At 41.3% G+C, this 20,133-nt stretch overlaps 1 protein-coding gene across 10 annotated transcripts in view; it reads left to right on the forward strand.

The window, feature by feature from the left end:
* Nucleotides 1-20,133, forward strand: part of ttll7 (tubulin tyrosine ligase-like family, member 7) — a 68,265-nt gene that overhangs the window by 14,864 nt on the left and 33,268 nt on the right. For all 10 annotated transcript variants that reach the window (XM_020596682.1, XM_020596676.1, XM_020596680.1 and 7 more), the window contains 5 exons: nucleotides 601-817; nucleotides 3,043-3,207; nucleotides 6,361-6,519; nucleotides 17,393-17,487; nucleotides 19,473-19,620. In XM_020596682.1, coding sequence (XP_020452338.1) covers nucleotides 601-817; nucleotides 3,043-3,207; nucleotides 6,361-6,519; nucleotides 17,393-17,487; nucleotides 19,473-19,620 — 784 coding nt within the window. The remainder of the gene's footprint in view (nucleotides 1-600; nucleotides 818-3,042; nucleotides 3,208-6,360; nucleotides 6,520-17,392; nucleotides 17,488-19,472; nucleotides 19,621-20,133) is intronic.

Below are 20,133 nucleotides of genomic sequence, written 5' to 3' on the forward strand. Positions count from 1 at the left end.
GTGCCTCACAGAGCTCAACAGCCTATCCTACTCAAACTAGGTCTGAGGCATGCTGAGTACACTCATTTGCCTATGTTTTCAGTAAGTGTAGCAGTGGAATGTCACATACTATCAGGGAACCATGGGTCTGACCCTTTGACTCCTAAGGGCTAAACATCTTTAATGTAAATGTAATGTCATGTAAATCATTCCATTTTCAGTAAGAACATACCTTCTCCTGATTGTAGATATTGCTCCTGTGGATTATGACACTTATTATGCATTACTTTGAAAATAGAAGTGTGACAGAATTCTTCATGAGATTTGAACAATGACAGTATCACAGAATAGGGAGAATGTGCCCCCAATGTTTCCAGATGACTTTGAAATGAAATATTGTGTTGAAACCCATAAAATCTGTATACTGTTTGGCTTTTTTTTTTTTGCTTCAACACATATATAAGACAGAGCCAACGCCATCAGTCACATTCATGGTCTCTGCTATGCTCCCATCTATCACTTTTTTAATTATCTTTTTTGTCTTTACTATGCCATATTTTATAATGCTGCTTACAACACCCCAATTTCCTGCCTGAGGATTAATAAAGTCTGTCTATCCAGGATCTCGCTTATCCGTAACTGTGAGAAGCTGCCAGCCCAGGAGCACTTTATTGTTCAGGAGTATCTTGACAAACCCTTCCTGATGGAGGGCTACAAGTTTGACCTGCGCATCTACATCCTTGTCACTTCCTGTGATCCTCTTCGCATTTTCCTCTACAACGACGGCCTGGTTCGCATGGGCACAGAGAAGTACCACGCGCCCAGCGATGCCAACCTGGTGAGTCACAACAATATCACTGATGCTATATTAATACTGCAATAATAGTATCAGTCAGTATGCGCATAGCGTTTTTCAAAACAAAGTGAGTCATTGAAGAAAATATAAGTGGGCAAACAGTAAATCTGGAAACCCACACATATAAATGGTCAACAATGCCCAACAATAAAGAACAGATATAAAAACACACAACCACACACCAGTCATATCACTGGGTCTAACTAGAGGTTCAGTGTTTTGCTCAAGGACAGTTCGACATGTGGACTGGAGAAGCCAGGAATCGAACCGCCAACCCTCTGGCTGGCAGAGCATGTACCTAGAGTAACCAGCGTGTGAGTCAGAAATGCACTAGAGATACTACAGATAATAGATCTAGATAAACAAAATGATTTATGTGCCATGCACTGTCATGAACCAGAGCCACGGGCTTGTGCAATTCAGCAAAATCAAATTTTACACACAAACACACAAGAAGATAGATTTTGAGAAACACAGCAAAATGTCTGTATGATCACAAAAAACATGCACGTAGTCATATAAATGGTCAACGAAGTCCAGCAATAAACAACAACTACAACAACTTACAACTATAAAGCTTATATAGCTCATACACACACATATACAAAATTGGTCCACACAATGTATTAAAGACATGTACATACACACCCATGCTTGTTTTCATTCCTCATGGGGGCTATACTATGACTTAACATTCATTTCCTGGAGACATACCAAACCTCAGCCGAACAACTTACCCTAACCTTAAACCAGGTTATCACTCTAAAATTCACTGATTCAGGTGCACAGACAGACAAACAAACACACACACACACACACACCGATCACACAGAATGTATGCACACAGCTGAGCGTAAATGTCCACATGCCAGATGTCTCCTGTAATATCAAGCCACTCATATTTGCCTTGAGGTTCTGCACCTGCTGAAGCACAGTCTGTTGCTGCTGATGTTATGCACGCACACATACACAGCTTCCTATGAAGCATGATGCTTATCTAAAATATGAACATACATGCACACAAGCTGGACCCCTCCTGTGACACAAGTGTGTATTGTTTTACCCAGTCTGTGACACATGATGGAGTGAGTCATGCCATGGAGATGGATGTTCAATCCCACAGAGAGTGACTCCCAGACAGCCATCAGGGGCTGGAGTGGCCTGAAGTCACAGCGTTACCTTGTAGGACAAGGATGTATTGTCTTCAGCTGAGAGAGACAGGGATAAAACAGAGTTACACAATGTCTAGTTATAGTCAACCATTCGAAGACACATTTTAACGATACACTCTGGGAACTCCGGGGCAGTATGGCTCTGACTCGGTTTATTACCAAATCCTGATATTTCGGTGATCTGTGATTGAAATCTTGTTTTGCTGTTCCCATAAGAACATCATTTATGTAAGAAACAGTCTTGATAATTCCCATATACAGTAGTACACCAAGCTACTTTTACTGCACAATTTCTTAGCATTTTTAGGTGTTGCCAAGGGACTACTTTCTTTATTCTTGTCTATCCATATTACTTTGGAAAAAAATGTTTCACATTACATTGTGGGGATGCTCCACACTTTAAGGATAAAAGCATTATCACCCATGAGGATATTGTTTGCTGTGATGATTTTCATCACTGACAAAGATATAATTACACAAAAGAGCACTGTCACAGGTACCATAGCTACAATAACAATAACATTTCACTGTATTTATCATTGCAGTGCTGCCCTCATAACCTCAGTGGAGCTACTTGAAGGCCTTTGTATTTTGATTGTACTGGACAACTCTCATGTAGGAATACAGCTAACTGGGGTTGAGAAGAAGGTGAAAAAAAGCACATTTTTCATAGGCTCAGTCAATAAAAGAGAAAGTGTTCAATATGATTTGCTGTTCATATGACATAAAACATTTTATGCTGTCAGAGGTTATATAAAGAAGTCAATTTGCTTTACAAGTACACAGCAGACCTGCAACTTAGCAGTCTACCACATGAGGTCATATTGCCATAAACTATATTGCATTTTTTTTTTTTTATTGAACAGATGAGGCTTGTTTTGAACTTGTTTTATCATTTAGATGATGCTAATAGTGTTAAAATGTCCAGTGACATCAGCATCTAAAATGCCCCATGAAGTTGTCTTGTTAGCCAGAGACAGATGTCACATTGCATTTGAAAATGTGTCATGTCCTAACTCCCTTTTGTCTCTACAGAGCCAGCTCTACATGCACCTGACCAACTACTCAGTGAACAAACACAATGAGAACTTCGAGCGAGACGAGACCGTGGACAAAGGCAGTAAGAGGTCCATCAGCTGGTTCACCGAGTTCCTCCGTACCAACGACTATGACGTGGCCAAGTTCTGGGGAGACATCTCTGTACGTGGGTAATCCACTCAGACAAACACAGTTATATGCAGCATGTGTACTTCCATAAAGTCTAACACATCTCAGATGAAAACAACACACGTATACGGTACATCCCTGTCATATACTTGTATATACACATTCTATTCTTACTAACACATGCTGCATACAAAACACAAGTGGACCAGCAAAGGTTTGATGATTTGTTATGACAGTGATTCAGTCAGCTTCAGGACTTTGTTTAACTCCAGGAAGAGCTCAGTCCAAACATCATTCTTGGAGGAGCTCTCCCTCTCTGGCACATTTTCTTTCATTATTGTCGGTTGGGAGATTCTTTCATCTCCTGGACCAGATTCACTTCTTCTTTTTTTTTTTTTACTTATATCCCTCAATCTCATATGGTTCTCTTTGTCGTTTTGTAGTTGCTCCTTTCTTTTATATGCATTTTCTTAGCCCTGGTTCTGTTTACTGTATGTTCTTTTTGGTTTCATTCTTTGTAACCTTGACTCGTTGTCCCCCTGTCCATAGTCATTTGGGTTGTATGGTCCCTCATTGCTTGTTCTCTGTTCTACTGTCTGCTCTCATGCTACCAATGTTCAACCTCAAAATCAATTCCCATTGCTTATTATCCTCTCCTCAAGGCAGTCTTTTATTTCTTCTCTCCATCGGCTTTCACTTTTCTCTATGTTCACTACAGCAGACTACAGCAGCTATTGAGGCCAGTGCTTTTTCATTTGGTAACGTTTTATTTAGGTGACATTTCTTCTTCTTTATTCACTTCTCCTATCCATGTTGGATAATCTCTCAGTGTGTTCCATTTTGTCAAGGCACTAAAGTTTCTCATCCACTTACTCTGTTTCTCATCTTTCTCTCTGACTCAACCAGACCATGCGCCTCTTTTCTTGCTCTCTCACCATTTTTTTTTCTCTGCTCTTTCTTCAGCATTTGCACCACTTTGGTGTTAGTACTGTCCATTCACACTCACACACTGTGCTTTGTTCAGCTCTGTATTTATGTTCTCCGCTCACTTTCCTCTCTTTCTCTTTTCATCTCTTTCATTTTGTTCCTGCACAGACCTAGGCTGCATTGACTGTTTAGAAAGCCAAAAGATTGTCATGGGGTTTAAGAATATTGTGTATGTGTGTGTGAAACACTGACCTCGCTTTCATAGTGAGGTGTTGTGATGTGCTATATGGGGCAGAATCTCCGGGGTTTGAATAACTAGCCACAATTTTGTTATGTGGTGTATTTTAAGAGCATTGTTGGAATACAAGTGGACTAGTTATTGACTTTATATTTGCTAATACATGCGCGCACACACACACACACACACACACACACACACACACATCTACACCCCCACCCACATGCACTTACACACAAACACACTAGCAAAAAATACTCCAGCAGTTGTAGATTGTTTTTTTTAGCTTTTTGGGGTCTTATCAGAGTCTAAAGATGCTGTTATAACTCATCTGTTAATATGCGCACTTTTCAAATTTTTAAAATTGTGAAGAAAGATTTATTTAGCAAGTGCAATAAAATAGTTCCCTTTCTGATCCTTTAGATCTGTTGATTTTTGGTGAACATACGGAAACAAAGTTTTATTGCCATTTATGCCAAATTCCCAAGGGATTGTGGTAGACATAGATAATTTAAAATGCAGGTTTTCAGGTGCTGAAAAAGGGGGTTTTGTGCTTATATTTATATTTCAACAGACAACACAGTATTCTCTATTTTCTTACACTCCATGTTTTATATTTATTACTATTCTTTTTACAGGCATCAGAATTGAAATGAGTGTTTATTTTGAACAAATAACTAAAGTGATGAGGTATCAATGTGCTGCTGCTTTGCTTTCAATATAATACAGGACACAGATGATTTACAAATCACTGTTTTCAGTTTTAATTTTCATATTACATACTGTCCAAACTTCTTCTGATTTGGTGTTGTAGTTTTTACTTTAGTTTAGTAACTTAATCCTGCCCATAGATTAAATATATTTTCAGTGATACCATGCTGTCAGTTAAACCAAAGAAACCAAAGACTTCTTTTACCACCAGGACATCCTACTGTCTTTAGTACACTGCTATACCGTAGGACGCGACATGATGCCATTAAAACATATGAAAAGAATAAATTGTAAATCAATGCATGTATGCATATGAGATAAAAATAATAAAAAGGTTAAACGATGTCAATCAGGCTTATAAAACCATTTAGGCTCAAAGCTACAATAACAAAATACAGGCAAAAAAAACACATACATGCACATTACTAGGCAGTGGCCAGCGCTGGGGGCTCAGGATAAACAGGGAGGTGATGGGGACAGGGGCAAGGACACATACACACACACACACACACACGCACTCACCAGCCAATACTGGGAACTTTGGGCAAAGAAGGCTGTAGTGGGAGCAGGTGTTTGTGCTGGGCAGCCTGTGCATCACACGGGTGGATGGATGGACAGATGGACTGAGGTGTGTGAGCAATGGACAGGTAGAAAATGAAGGGGGGTGCAGCCTTATCAGGCTTCAGCCAGGCCACCGTACTCCTCTCCTGAACCCAGCAGTCAGACTGGACTGGGCAAGTTTCAGGCCAGCAGCACCGCGTATAGGGCTTGACTGGTGTGGGCATGCTTTATGCTGTGTGTGTGTCAGAGAGAGCATGTTTACCCCAGTTACACACTGGGACTAGGCAAGCAAGTAGCAGCCAAGCAAACACATGCATGCGCACAGGTTGGAAGCCATTACTTAGACAGATGGACCACCACCAACAGTGGTGCGTTTGTCAGTTTGTGAATAAAATTCAATTGGTTCTGCTCCAGTAATACTATGTGTTTCTCCTCCGCTTAAAACGGAAATCCTGGGACACAGGGGAGTTTAGGAGTAATCATAGACTGTACCCCTACTTCTGTGGAGCAGAGAAGCCTAACCCTAAATCTGAAGGTACTGTCATTTGTCTGCAGCTGCAACTTACAATTAAAGCAGGGCTCCTAGCTGTACCATTTTTAGTTTAAGACGACTGTTGATCAGGAGCTATAAAGATGGCAGCCTGTGGCTTTCTAGGATGACTGAAAGTGGCTAAATAAAAACGTGATATTTTGTCTTTTCTTTGTCAGCTCAGCTTGGTGATTCTCTCTGTGTGTGTTTGCCTTCCCAGGAGCTGGTGGTGAAGACATTAATAGTGGCTGAGCCCCATGTGCTGCACGCCTACCGCATGTGTCGCCCCGGCCAGCCACCAGGGAGCGACAGTGTCTGCTTTGAGGTGCTGGGCTTTGACATCATCCTGGACCGCAAACTCAAACCCTGGCTATTAGAGGTAAAACTCCGCGTGTGTGGCATGTGTGAAACCGCATAAATGTGTTTTTTCTAGAAATTCAAGTTTGTAATTTGTTCTTGCTTTTTATGTCAAAAACTGCATTTTCAATTACACTTTTTGAAATGCAAAAATGAAGTGCATTTCCTACATTAAAAAAGACATTTTTATTTACTAATTGGGAATTTTTAATTAAGTAATTCATTTTAAATAAATACATTTTAAAATACATTATAAAATAATGAAAGTATAGTAGGAGTCTTACATTTTTATTCAAGGGTGTGTGTGTTTGTCAGTCAGAAAGTAGAGGGCTGCAGTCTGTGAAGTCTCACGAGTCCATGCTGCTACTAATGTGACAGCGGCTCCCAAACTGGAGTAATGCCGCGTTAGCAGGAGAGTGAAGCGCTGCCACACTTTGACAGAAAGCATAAACACGCTGATTTTGTTTACACGCTCACATGTAAAAAGAAAGAACATCCACAACCATAAACATGCACACACAATGGCGTTTGTGCGTTCATACATATTCACACATATGGAACCCCTCATCATCACACAAACTCGCACACACATGCAGGATACAAAAATATAGGTCAGGATGGCAGGTTGACTAGCAAGACACCCTCATTCTCTCGGAGTCAGTGTCTCAAGTGTCAGTCATTCAGGAGGCAGAATCGAATTCAGAGTCCACTCCAGGATTTCTGTCTCACCATTCTGATGTCAGCCAGTCAGTTAAAGTGTGACCTAAATCCTAACCCAAAGTGGCTGCGTGCCCCCCCACCCCCACAAAGTGACTCTAGAATGGAAATGCCTCTGGGATAATTGTTTGTTTATCCCCATCATGCCAACCCAAAATAAATCTTACCAAAAGCCTCTACTTTGGAGAAAAAAAAGTGACATTTGTTAGGCGGTTGGTGTTTTCAGTAGAGTCATCGTGGAATTAGGGTGTTATAATTACCCTACCTGGCTCTTTTTGTCTGGTTGAGCTGTTGTACTATATGACAAAAGAATGTGCAGGAGAGAGCCAAAGCGGTTTTTTTTTTACTGCTAGTGCACTGTGACTGTATGTGTACACTTCGAGTGTGTGTGCGTATATAAATGTGTATGAAACATGGCAAACAGCCGTGAATGCAGTTGTTCCGCTCCAGCAGTAATGATCCCCCTGTGCTACTAGTAGCTTTCTATAATTCTCATCAATTAGCATTCTACGTGCATGCAAACACACACACACACAACCCTGCTTCACTTTTATGCAACATTTACAGTAGCAATCATTTCCAAAATTCCACTGATTAGTCAGGCGATAGTTGCAAACATAGAGACCCCTCCTCTAATCCTCACTGTGCACACTGTCAAGCCTGAAAATAATTTCATTACCACTTTTTAAACTGTCGACATCCATTCCTATTCTGCAGGGACGCAACACACAACTGGACCCACAAGCTGGTTGCAACAAACTGTACCCGATGGCCAGCCCCCAGGTCCAGATTAAATTCTTCAGCAGATTACTTTGCAGCAGTTTCTTAAAAATTTAATCGATTTCATCCTATTTCACAATTTTTTGTATTTTATTTTTGTCACCCTCCCTGAATCCCAAAACAGTAAAAGTTGTGTCAGAAATTGAAACACAATCTAGGTCTTACAGGTTTGTTTTGAATTTGTGGGCTTTCACTCTCAGGTTTCCTTGTTGGTGTCATTGCGAATTACATATGCCAAGCCTTGTTGGGGCTTTACTCAGAGTGCTGTTCTGACAGTGTCTTCCTCTCTTACTCTTTAAAATGTCAAAATTAGTTGTTGGACATGCAAACCCGGAGGCAGGAAATGAAGGTTCAACCTGTGTAAACTCAAAACCAGTCGGATACCTGAAAGCTAGATGGTATATGTAAGACGCTGTCAAATGACATTAGTCCAGCTTTTAATGTTTGTATTTTTGTCTGTCGATTTCTGTGTGTGTAGGTGGCTGGGAAGGGAAAAGGAACATGATTACCTCTCACATCCTCCAACTACACCTCCAGAAAATGGCTAGCTGTTTATTTTTGGACAAGATATTCAAAATAGTGGAACTCCAAACTCCTGTGATTATAGGACGTGTTTATCTCTGTCTTGCCATTGTAAGAAAATCACTGTGCAAGATAAAATACTCTGACCAAGCACAAAGAAATCATTGCAAATATGGTGTTAACAATTACATACAGTATACTCAAAAGGAGCAACCCACAGACCAGCATGCACCTGCTACATAGCTTGTCACAGTGGCAAAAAAACAAAGGGGGCAAGAGTTATGTTTCTCAAACCAAGGCCAGACATTAAACAGGCACATTGTACTAGGAACAAGTAGAAAGGGGAGAAGAGAAGGTATAAAGGGCTTAGACTGTGGTTTGTAGTGTCAGTGCCCAGCCTTTTGGTTTGAGAGCTTCAGTCAGTGTTGTCTTTTGAAAGCAAGATAAAAGTAAAAGCAAAACAGAAATGCAAGGGAAACGCAATCGATGCAGAAATGCACATATATTCTTTAGTTCAGGAACACAGGCTTTACTCATAAATTCTACAAGCACATGGTGGTGTCTTGGGGTGCGTGGGTCAAAGCAAACAGCAGATGTCTCCAAACCCAGTGTGAGTCATAAGGAGTGCATTTCCTCAATGGCAAAATATAACAATGAAACAGCATTAAGAACCCTGCACATGGCCTCCTCTCACTGTGGCCCATGTGCTGTAAGCCAGCATGAAAAATAATGTCAAATGGAGTGAGGAAAATGGAAGGAATATTACTAGCTCTTCAGTGGGTGATGGGTGAAGGCAGGAGGAATATAGACACAAAAATATTTTTGTAAGTTCTCTACACCTTATATCTCAATACAACCAGGCAAAGAGCATGATTTATCATTCTCATGATGTCTTGATTGGTGTCCTTAGATCCCAACACAAGGATTGGTGAATTGAGGCCCAGTCTCATTATAGTCTCTGGGCTCTTGTTTGTTTGTTTGTTTGTTTTTTAGTTGTTCCCCCACAGAAAAAAAGCTTCAGCTGGTCAGCGCTAACTAAGACGAACCAAGTATTTGTAGTGAGCAAAAATAATTAGAAACCTTGGTCTATGCGAAAATCTCTCTCTCTAGTGCCATTTGACAGGCCGATTGGCCTGCTCGTTAGGGCCACAGTTGGGGTGTGATGGTGTGCAGATGCATACGTGTGCGGATCTGAATTTGATTTGTGCTGTGTCCTTGTGTGTGATGTTTGATACTCTTTATGTGTTTGCCTGCACTATACACATACTGTATATGCACTGTGATAACTAGTGCGTGCAACTCGTGTTTATTTATCTACTCTTTGTGTGTGTGTGTGTGTGTGTGTGTGTGTGTATATGTCTGGATGTGTGGTCTTTATTCCTCTGGGAAAGGTCCTATGTGGTGTGTGTGTGTGTGTGTGTGTGTGTGTGTGTGTGTGTGTGTGTGTGTGTGTATGACTGACCATTCTGATCTGCCTACCATCAAATTCCAGCCCACAGCCTGTCTATTTATCCAGTTGGAGAGGCAGACACACAAAAACAGACCAATTCAGTAAGAAACAAAATAAAGACAGGAGGAAGGAACCCTGGTGTCATGGCATTTTACGTGTTATCGCTGAGTATTGAGATTGCCAATCACATGCTGGAGCTTATGCAGCCCAATTACTGATGGCTGCAACCTAACTACCATCTCCTCATCCATCTCCTTCCTTCTTTCTACCCTTCCAGTCCCCTCTAAAATGGGCTATGCAGAATGAACGGCAGCTAATGAGGTGGGCATGGTTAGGTCAACCGTGGTACGGGTTTGTTTGTGCCTCAGTGTGTTTGTCGGTGTGAATAGGCATTACAACAACAGACTGTAGCTAGATGGCTCCACCAAGGGCGGAGATTCTTCACCCCTATCCTCCCTCCCTCCTTTCCTTCACCCCTTCCTGCAACTTTCCTCTCTTTCAGTGCTCTGCCCTCAATTGTTTCAAGATGAGTTTGGTTTGCCTGTCCATCCCCCAGAACCAACATAATCCAGACTTCCTTTTCTTTCGCAAGTGTGTGTGTGAGTGTTTGCGTTGTGGGTGTGTTTGTGGGGAGTAATTTGCGCTGACAAGTGTAAACAAATGCTACGATACACGTATACAAACAGACTTTTTTTTTTACTCTCCATCTTTCAACACACACAAATTACAACTTCTGAAAACAGTTAATTTCCTGTGTGGAATAAATAGTGGTTCACACTTGTGTAATCTTTCAGTTGAAATTCTCTTTCATCTGTGCAGAACGAGATGAAAAATATATGTCCCTGCAACTTTTCACTAAAGTATAAAAAGAGTAGCCATTTAAAGCATGGCTGTTTTCCTTTGGAGTTTTGGAAGAAGGATTTAGAGGTTATCCTGCCTTTCATATTTCCTCATGAAGCTGTTTTCTAACCCTACTACAGCAGAGTTGAACATTATTGTGTATTCAGTCTGATTAAGGAGGAATTTACTTGCTACCTGTGCTCTGCAAATAATTTTCATCCCCTCATGATTGAATTTTCTAGGTTGAAAAATGACAGAGGGGAATGCACACAGTTTGACTTACTCAATTATCTTTTGGAGTCTCTCTTGTCCCCTTCCAACTTTCATTCTCCTTTTGCCTTTGATTAATCTTTGGCACTTAGTGGGATTCATTCTTATTTAAATGTCCATGGATAACATCCTTAGCTTTGGGGGGGTATTTTTCTCCCTGTGAACCCTAGGTGGCAGTATTCACCTATGAGCCAGTCCTTGGCTTATAAGAGGTTTATTAAAGAATAATTAGAATGATGTATGAGACTGTCTGTCTCTATCCACATCCATTTTCCCCCAACATGACTATTTCATGGAATAAGTATCAAATTAGGAGCACACAGGCCTCGTATGTGGGGCAGTCGAAAACACACCCCAACATTTAGTCATTTATCATCAGGCATGTATGGCAGTAAACGTAACTGTGTGTGTGTGTGTGTGTGTGCGTGTGTGCGCGCGTGTGTGCACGTGTGTGATTGAGAGGGAAGTTATATATTGCATGTTTATGAGTGACATATGGAACTGGTAGAGTGTGTAAGAGACTGAAAAGAAAGATTATATTTATATTACAAATATTTTTACATATTTATGAATGGCAGTTTTGAACCATAGGTATTTTTTGTTGATATATTCTCACGTTTGTGAGTACTTGGGAATTAGGTGTGTGTGGGTCTGTGTGTTTCTGTATGCAGCTACATTACTATTTATACTTTTAACTTTTTGTGTACCTTCGAAACCCCTTTTACTTTTTGAGGCTGTGTCTGACTGTATCTCTGTGCATCTTCAACACTCCCTCCACCCTGCCAACCAGCCAGTCAGGCAGGTCAGGATGACTGGTGGCTAACCTAAATGCTGGCTCGCTCACTCCCAGAACCTTTACCAGCAGCTCAGCATGCTCAGCTAGAGTTTCCCTGCGTCCGAATGGACCACTAAAAATGCCTCAAAAAGAACACAACAGTGATTGATAAGACGGCTGAAACAAGAGAGCGACTTAACAGGGTGGCCAGCTGTCTGTCTTTCTGTCGCTCTGCTACTCATGCTCTCCCTCTCTGCCTTGCTCTCATTTCACCATTGTGCAGCAACAAACACTCCTTTCTGACAGCGGTTGAACTGTGCTGATACCCTCGAGTGTGTGGGGCAGAATGGGAGGCTTGTCAAAGCAGTGGTTGTTTACACTCTGCCAGGAATAATATGAGGGGGTCGTTTTTCTGAACCGATTAATCACAAGCAGCCTTTGCACTTGTTTGATGAGTATTCCAGACGCAGAATAGATGTCGATGGGGGGAAGCAATTTGTTGTGGAAGGAAAGCACCTGATTACAGTTGAACCACTGCTGTTGCTATGTTATTAGGGTCATTGTGAAACAGCAGAGGCCACATGTGCAAACTTTTTGATGCCTATTTTTCAACAATGAATGAGTCATATGGTCATTTAAAAGATTTATTTTACTGGTGTTATTGATAATTTAAATGATAATGATGAATTATTAGACAAAGTGGGAATCTCAGTAATTGTCATATCATAGTATGAACTAGAACTTGAGTTTATTCTCTGTAGGAGTGGAGAATGGCCTACAGCTATATTGATCATTGTTAGGGTTTGATTTTTCTGTACGACCGTTACTAAGTATCCTTGAGCAGCACACTAATGCTATGTTCAGAATACATGCTGAAGTGGCACATCTGTTTTTGTGGTTGCATGGTCAGAGACTGGATATGAATCAGATCTAAGACAACTTATGCAAGTGGCCCTGATCTGATCTGATACAATTGGATCCGGTTTATCTGTGAAAACATCAGATCTGAATCTCTCAGAGAAAACTGTCAGATTGGGATTCATGTTGTTTCTTCAATGTCTCACTCCTCTGTGTATGTGCATATTGTCTGTTGTCATCATTCAGTGTCAGTCCCTCACAGGCTGGTTATTAATAAACATAAAGCAGAGCAACAACAGTGATGGGGGGTCAGTGGAGAGACGAGGACATTTTACTTGTGTCGAACATTTTATACAGAAGCTTGTGATCAACTCAAACTAGAAGGAGCATATTGTAACAGAGCAGTGGTTTGAGGGAATTGCACAGTTTGACCGTCACACAAATAACATTATTTTACTTATTAAACTCTTTTAATTTTGGGGAAATCACCACCATTATGGCAACGGGGAGTCGCAAAGTTAACAGTGTTATTTTTGTACACACACGACTGCTCACATTTCAGTTAAATCTGTGCATGCATGGCAGTTTAGGAGTGCAGTGGTGTTCAGACTGGAGCTGGATACATGTCACTTACAAACATGAATGCAAACCACAAACAGAAAAAAAATCAGATCTTATAAAAATATAATGAGTGGAATAGAGCATTAAGGCCTGTAATGTGAACGTAGGGCTTGTTCTCGCCTGCTTCAGGGGGTCAAACAATATGAGACCGACCCTACATCCAAACCAAAGGCTGAAGAGAATTTCCCACTTGGAAATTAATAAACTACTGCATTTTCAGTGAAATAAGGCATGAAAAATTTGGTGGTTGCAGGTCAGTAGACAGACTTGCATTTCACAAACAATTCAAGCCAAATGGATATTTGAAAAAATTTAACAATCACATGCTATATTTTATCACTGCCTTTATAACCAGTGGTGGGTTACCTATTCATCTCAGTAACACACCTCCAGGTGCAGAAAATAAAACTGTTACATGTCATGTATAGAGTATGTTAATTCTTTGCAGCTCATCGTCTGATCTTTGTGTGTTCAACTGGATGATCTAGTCCTGTGAAAAATTACAAACTGATATCTTCTTTTTCTAGATGCTCTTTCTGCTGTTTGACCGAATGATATTTGGACTAGATTGATGCAGTGATGATGCTGAACTGAATCAAAGCATGAGTAAAGAGGAGTTTCTAATCTTTTCATCTGACATTTTTATTAAATATGTCTTGGAGCAACCAAGGGCTCCTTTAAGTCCCTGCCAGAGTGACTTAAGGAAATCAGAGTCAGGGTTTTTGGGAGTCTGCATGGATTCATTAGGACCAGACTTGTCCACCTTCCTCTGCCAGAGAGGAAAAGGAGAACACAGAACATGGAGAGAGAAATGAATAAGAGGTAATGGCCAGAGAGCCAAGCGGAAGGGAGGAATGAGTGACCAGCCTCCCACACACAAAAACCAGGGACAGCGAGAAACAGAGTGGAAAGAGAAGCTAACCAGGAGAAGAGGAGCGCGACAAGCATGGAGTAGAATGAGAGAGCAGAAAGACTGAAGGAGAACAAAGAGAGTGAGCGAGTACTATGTGACAGTTTGACACCACAAATCAAACTAAGAATCGAAGTCAAGTAAAGAGACAACCGTTGCCAGGATCACTGCCAGTCTGGCTATTACCTATAGGCTATGGCATTCTAAAGCCATACTCTTTTCATTGAGGCTGTCACATCAAGGAGTGCTCTAAATGAAAACAGACCTCTTCCCTGTTTTTCCTTTGTAGTGTTTTTTTTTTCTTAGGTGAGGTACTATAGGTGGAGCTCGGTCCTTCTCAGCACACAGAGGGATGTATTGTAGACTTCATTCTATTGAGTGAAAGAGTTGCATAGGATCTCTGTTCCTTTTTTCCTCCAGTCACACACGCACACAGACACACACACACACACACACAAATAGTTCCTATGTAGAAAACACAGATGTGAGTGTGCGCACACTTACAAAAGGCATGCCCCTACAAGCCCACTTCATGATGGTGTGGATTTTGTGGCTGACTTGTGGTATTTGTGGATTTGAAGTGGTCTGAAGTAGTTGAAGAGATGTGGACAGTGACAGCCCAGCAGACACAGAGAGGGTTAGACAGACATGTCAGGCTAACACAGACAGCTACAGCTCGATATAAGCTTTCTTCAGCGTGTGTGCTCTTATTCACCTATGCCTTGCTTCATGTAATTCCATGCATTTTAACATGCGAGCCTCCTTGTACAACCATATTCACATGGTTCATACTTGTGATTTGGTATTGCTGAAGGACAGTTTGGGAGTGCTGTAGCTATTAATATGGGGGGCAGCTTTACTGATTGACTTAAGCATGCCCAGATTTTTTTTCCTTTTTTTTTTAAATGGCTCATGATCCAAACAAACAACATTTCAGTAATTACCTCACTTTTTTGGGCTCCATGCCACACTGCTGGCAAGACAGTCAGCACTCTGGCTCTCTGAGTTCCTGGGAGCCTGGTTGTGATGTAAATGTTATCTTACAGCATTGGTCCCAAATCTGCCACACAGCAGTAAGCACCTTTGTGTAAGGATTAGTAATGGCTAGTTCAGAAGAAGTGGAGAGAAAGAAGGAAGGAGTTACAGAGAGCTACCCCCACAACCCTTGAGATGCTTTGCACACCTCGATAAAGGAGCTTTTGGGTTTTGTTTGCTCATTTCCTGCCAAAAATCTTTATGGTCCCGAATGGCCTGATGCTGCACACCATTCAGTTTTCTCATTGGCGTCTTTTAGCATTCTTTACCCACGTTCCTGATTGGCAGATAGAATGGATCTACAATGTGCTGTAAAACCTCCGATTGGCTCAATGTTACTTTGTTATTGAAATCACAATTTGTGATTGGTTGTCATGCTGCTTTGATTCAACTGTATCCAGCCGCTTTTTTCTGAAGGAAGACAGGAACAGGACGAATACTGTTTCTGACGCAAACACTCACTGTGACTACAGATTACAGCTACTGGGAAGGATGGATTCCAACTACTTTTCCAGAACTATTAGCAGTGATTTTCTTCCATAAAAGCATGTGGCTCTTGTCAGTGGCTCTTGTCAGGATTCATGAACCAATTCATGTCAAAATAAAGTGATACAATAAATGGAGTAAAAAGTACAATATATGCCTCCAAAAAGTAGCGAAGGCAAGGTATTAAGTAACAGAAAATGAAAATACTCAAGTAAAGTACAGATACTTTACAGATAATTCACTTCAGTAGAGTATTTTTACTTTACATTAGATTATTTCACAGTGAATATTCAACAGTAACTTCCATGTTCTACTACAGTTTATATTTTCATAAAAATATCTTTCCAATACTTTTTAACAACACACCTTTTCTAATCATTAATAATATACACAGCTGCTGTAGATGGCAAAAATCATCCAAATCTCTTCATTGCCCTTTAAAAGTCCCTATATGAAATATACATGTTTTTTTCAGACCACTGTCTGAACCTTGATAGTGATTCAGCGAACTTCTTTCAACTCAGATATCACCTGCTGTGATGAAGAAATCTCACATGTACTTACTTAGGTACTCAACAAATACACCATCTGTTACAAATGCAATGCTATCAAAAGGAGCCATCCATACTATTGTTCCCACATAAAAATGAACGCTGGCAGTCTGAGCATGAGGAAACATTAGGAGACCTGACTTATCTCAACAATCGAGGTTTATTAACATGAGACAGCCTTTCGCTGGGCATCTGGTGAATTGTTATTTGATGTCACCTCATAGGAAGACATCCATTCTAATAACAGTTCCCTGTTCTTTCACCCTCCCTCTGCACTCTCCATTTGCTGGTCCTTTTGTTGTCTCACACAATCTCTTTCTCACCTTATGTGTGACAGATAGAAGGAACATAAAGAATAGAAGGGAAGAACTGATTTGTTGTGTCAGGTATAATAACTGATATCTGTATACCTTGCACTGGTGCTGGAAATTGTTCTGTTAAGAAAGGTAAGCTGCTCTTGAAATTTCCCTTTGGTGATACTGGCTTTTGTATTTCAAATCACAGGTGGCTTATTCTGTTCTCGCTCAGTTGACTCTCTCTGAGCGCCCTTGCTTGTATATGATTGTGCTGAGCTGAGCTGTGGTAATTCAGTGATGCTTACAAAGAGATTATAGCCGGCACTGGTGCAGATGGGTGTTGAGTTGCCTAGTTGAGATGGGCATACATAGGTTACAGAGTCATCGACTGCTTCCTGCGGGTGGCTCAAAAGGACAGTGTCACTTATCTGGTGACAGTTTAACCTAACAATCTGTTTGTATGTGCACTCAGACACACCTAGGCTCTTTTTCATGCAGAAGGATGCACACATCAGTGTCAGACAGGATTTATGCTCAGGCAAAGGCTAAGCGATCCAAAGTGTCTTTCAAAGAGAATAAAATCCTGCCTTTCCTTCGCTCTCATTTCTTCTCTTCTCCTGTTCTTCGTGTGGGAACAGATCTCTTTTTTTCCCCTAAAGATGCCCAAAATCCTCTCCTGTAATTACATAGCATTTCTGTCTTCTGAATTGAGAAGAAAGGGGAAAAAAATGAGATGAAGTAGAAAAACCCTCAGAATGCATTTTTCTCCTCTCCTCTCTGACAGATCAATCGAGCGCCAAGCTTTGGGACCGATCAGAAGATTGATTACGATGTGAAGAAAGGCGTGCTGCTCAATGCTCTCAAACTTCTCAACATTAGGTACTGTTCTCCACCACAATCATACACACGCATACATGTGCATGCAGCTGAACACACATGAATTGCATCTAGCGGCCTATTACGTTTCATTTGTAGAGGCAGACAAAGCTCACGTCAGACTTTATTTTACAGGGCTCTGTATGAATGACTGAAAGATTTGAATTGATTCTTTCAGTCTTCTTTATTTGGCAACTTTGAAAACAGTGGAATTACTCTGATGCACAGCACTATTCAACCTTTTTCTTGTTTTGGTTTCAGACTGACAATGCACTGACATTAGTCTGACACTAACAGGATGTTTGAGCTTTGGACAAAAAATTGTAAATGTCTCTGTTGGTCTTGCTGTTGTGGATACAAAGACAGATAATGGCTAAGGCACAAAGCTATGGCTCTATTGTGTGCTCTGCACACATTTCAGTCAGGCATGAGTCATTCATTCATTTTCTACCGTTTAGTCCCTGAACGGGGTCACGGGGGGGCTGGAGCCAATCCCGGCCGGCAATCGGGCGAAGGCGGGGTACACCCTGGACAGGTCGCCAATCCATCGCAGGGCTAACACATAGACGAACAACCACACACACGCACATGCACTCCTATGGGCAATTTAGAGACACCAATCAACCTAAGCTGCATGTCTTTGGACTGTGGGAGGAAGCCGGAGTACCCGGAGAGAACCCACGCAAGCACGGGGAGAACATGCAAACTCCACACAGAAAGGTCCCAGGTGGGGCCCGAACCCGGAACCTGTGTGTGTGTTTGCTGGCATGCTTTTCTGTCCCCTAGCTACAGTGAGTCTGTCCAATGATTGATCATAATACACCAGACGTCTGGATCTCTGCTCATGTTTTCTCTTTCTCTCTGCGCTTTGTTCTGCTCTTGCTGCTCTAAAAGTAGTATCAACGCTACTAGTTACACACATAAACAACCACAGCGCGCGCACACACACACACACAATGGATCAATTACATGCAGCACCAAAGATCAAGTTTGGCCAAGTATGGTGCATCATGCAGTCACCCCATATACTAAAATTTCACTCCATCCTCCAGCCCAGCTTCAGTTGGCACAAGCAAAACTCTCATCAAAATGATTTGTCTCATGGCTGCTGTTTGCTATGTTCTCATAGATTAAAAGGGGAGATTTGATTATTTTATTACAAATAAATTCTAGGAGGCCTTGGAACACGAAGGAAAGCTCCTTCCACTGGACAAGCTGCTTATGTTCATGCTGGAATGAACGAGGGCCTTGTTCTACCTCACTCACTTTTCCCTTATATAGTAATGGTTTCGTTTCCCAAAAGGGAGCGTTCGGTGCTGTGTAGAGCTAGGGTCGGCTCTCGGCTATGCTTGCAAAACCAACTGTATCAACGTGAGATCAATTCAGACCCAGCTGTACATGGACATTGATAAACCTCAGCCCCCCAGCATCACTCAATATCCAATTTAAAAAGGCAGCGATTGACTAAAATAAATTGTCCTTTCTCCAGACCGCAATGGCCCACTTGTTCAGAAATAGCTGTCTGGTTCATCCTGGGATTGTCGGTTTGTTTGTGTCACGGCTCAGTTTTTATCTCTGTGTTGTTGAATGTTTTGTGATTTTTTTTTTTTTTTTACCACCACAATGATGTGATGATCAAAAGGCAAATTCAGGCCTGTTAGTGATGAGACCTGCATGTCATCAAACTTCATCACAGTTTACAGCAGTCATAAAAACCTTTTGCTACAGATAATGGCTGTTCTTTACCAAGTAGTATCAAGTGTTACAATATGCTAAAAAAATATTTCAGTAGAAAAACCTATGACAAAAAAGAAGTCAAAGAGGGGAAGCATTGTTTTAATCAAGAAAAGTAGTCAGAGCACCAGCGGCAAGAAACCGAACATTTCCTTTAATAGTTAAAGATGGAGCAGTCTGCTTTTAATACAGCCTGAACCCTTTACTTCTGTTTTAACTGTGCATTGTGGCCACACCACTTGTTGTTGATCCAGGGCCAGTGATAAGAAACGCAACCTAGCGCAACAAAAGGCAGAGGCTCAGAGACGACTCTATGGGCACGGCTCCATGAAGAAACTCTCAGCTGCTTCCTCAGACTGGGAGAAACAACGTCACACACTGGAGCGACGGAGAGAAGAGCTGGTGAGGCTCAGACAAATGAATCAACTATTACATAGCTTTTAGGCCTTTTTATTTATTATCAAAAGTTTTGCTGAGCAAGATTCTGCTTCATATTTATACACTGTAATTCTCTCTGTTGGCCTCTGACCAACTGCAGGGGAGCACCTGGGATGCTAAGCACCTGTACATCTTGTCTTTGGCCAAGGGAGTTGAGAGCAATGCTCATTCATTTTCCCACCTGGACAAAACTAGCCTGGGGACTACAACAATGGCTATGCAGTCGTGAGCCCTGATGATAAGTCATGAGACTTTAGGCTTTTTAGGCCACACCAGAATGAACACAAAAGAACACTGGCTTGGTATCAGCAGTTCAGGGATAGGTGTTCATCAAAGATGTGTTTACAGATATTATGAAAGGCTGTTAGTATGCATATAAATCACAAGTTGAAATGGAAAAAAAAAAGCCTGAGCAGATTCTTCTTACTTTATGTCTGAGACAAGCATACCATTTAATTATTTTCTCTTTAAAATGAA

This window comes from Monopterus albus, unplaced genomic scaffold (assembly GCF_001952655.1).
Source record: "Monopterus albus unplaced genomic scaffold, M_albus_1.0 scaffold31.1, whole genome shotgun sequence".
Lineage (NCBI taxonomy): Eukaryota > Metazoa > Chordata > Actinopteri > Synbranchiformes > Synbranchidae > Monopterus > Monopterus albus.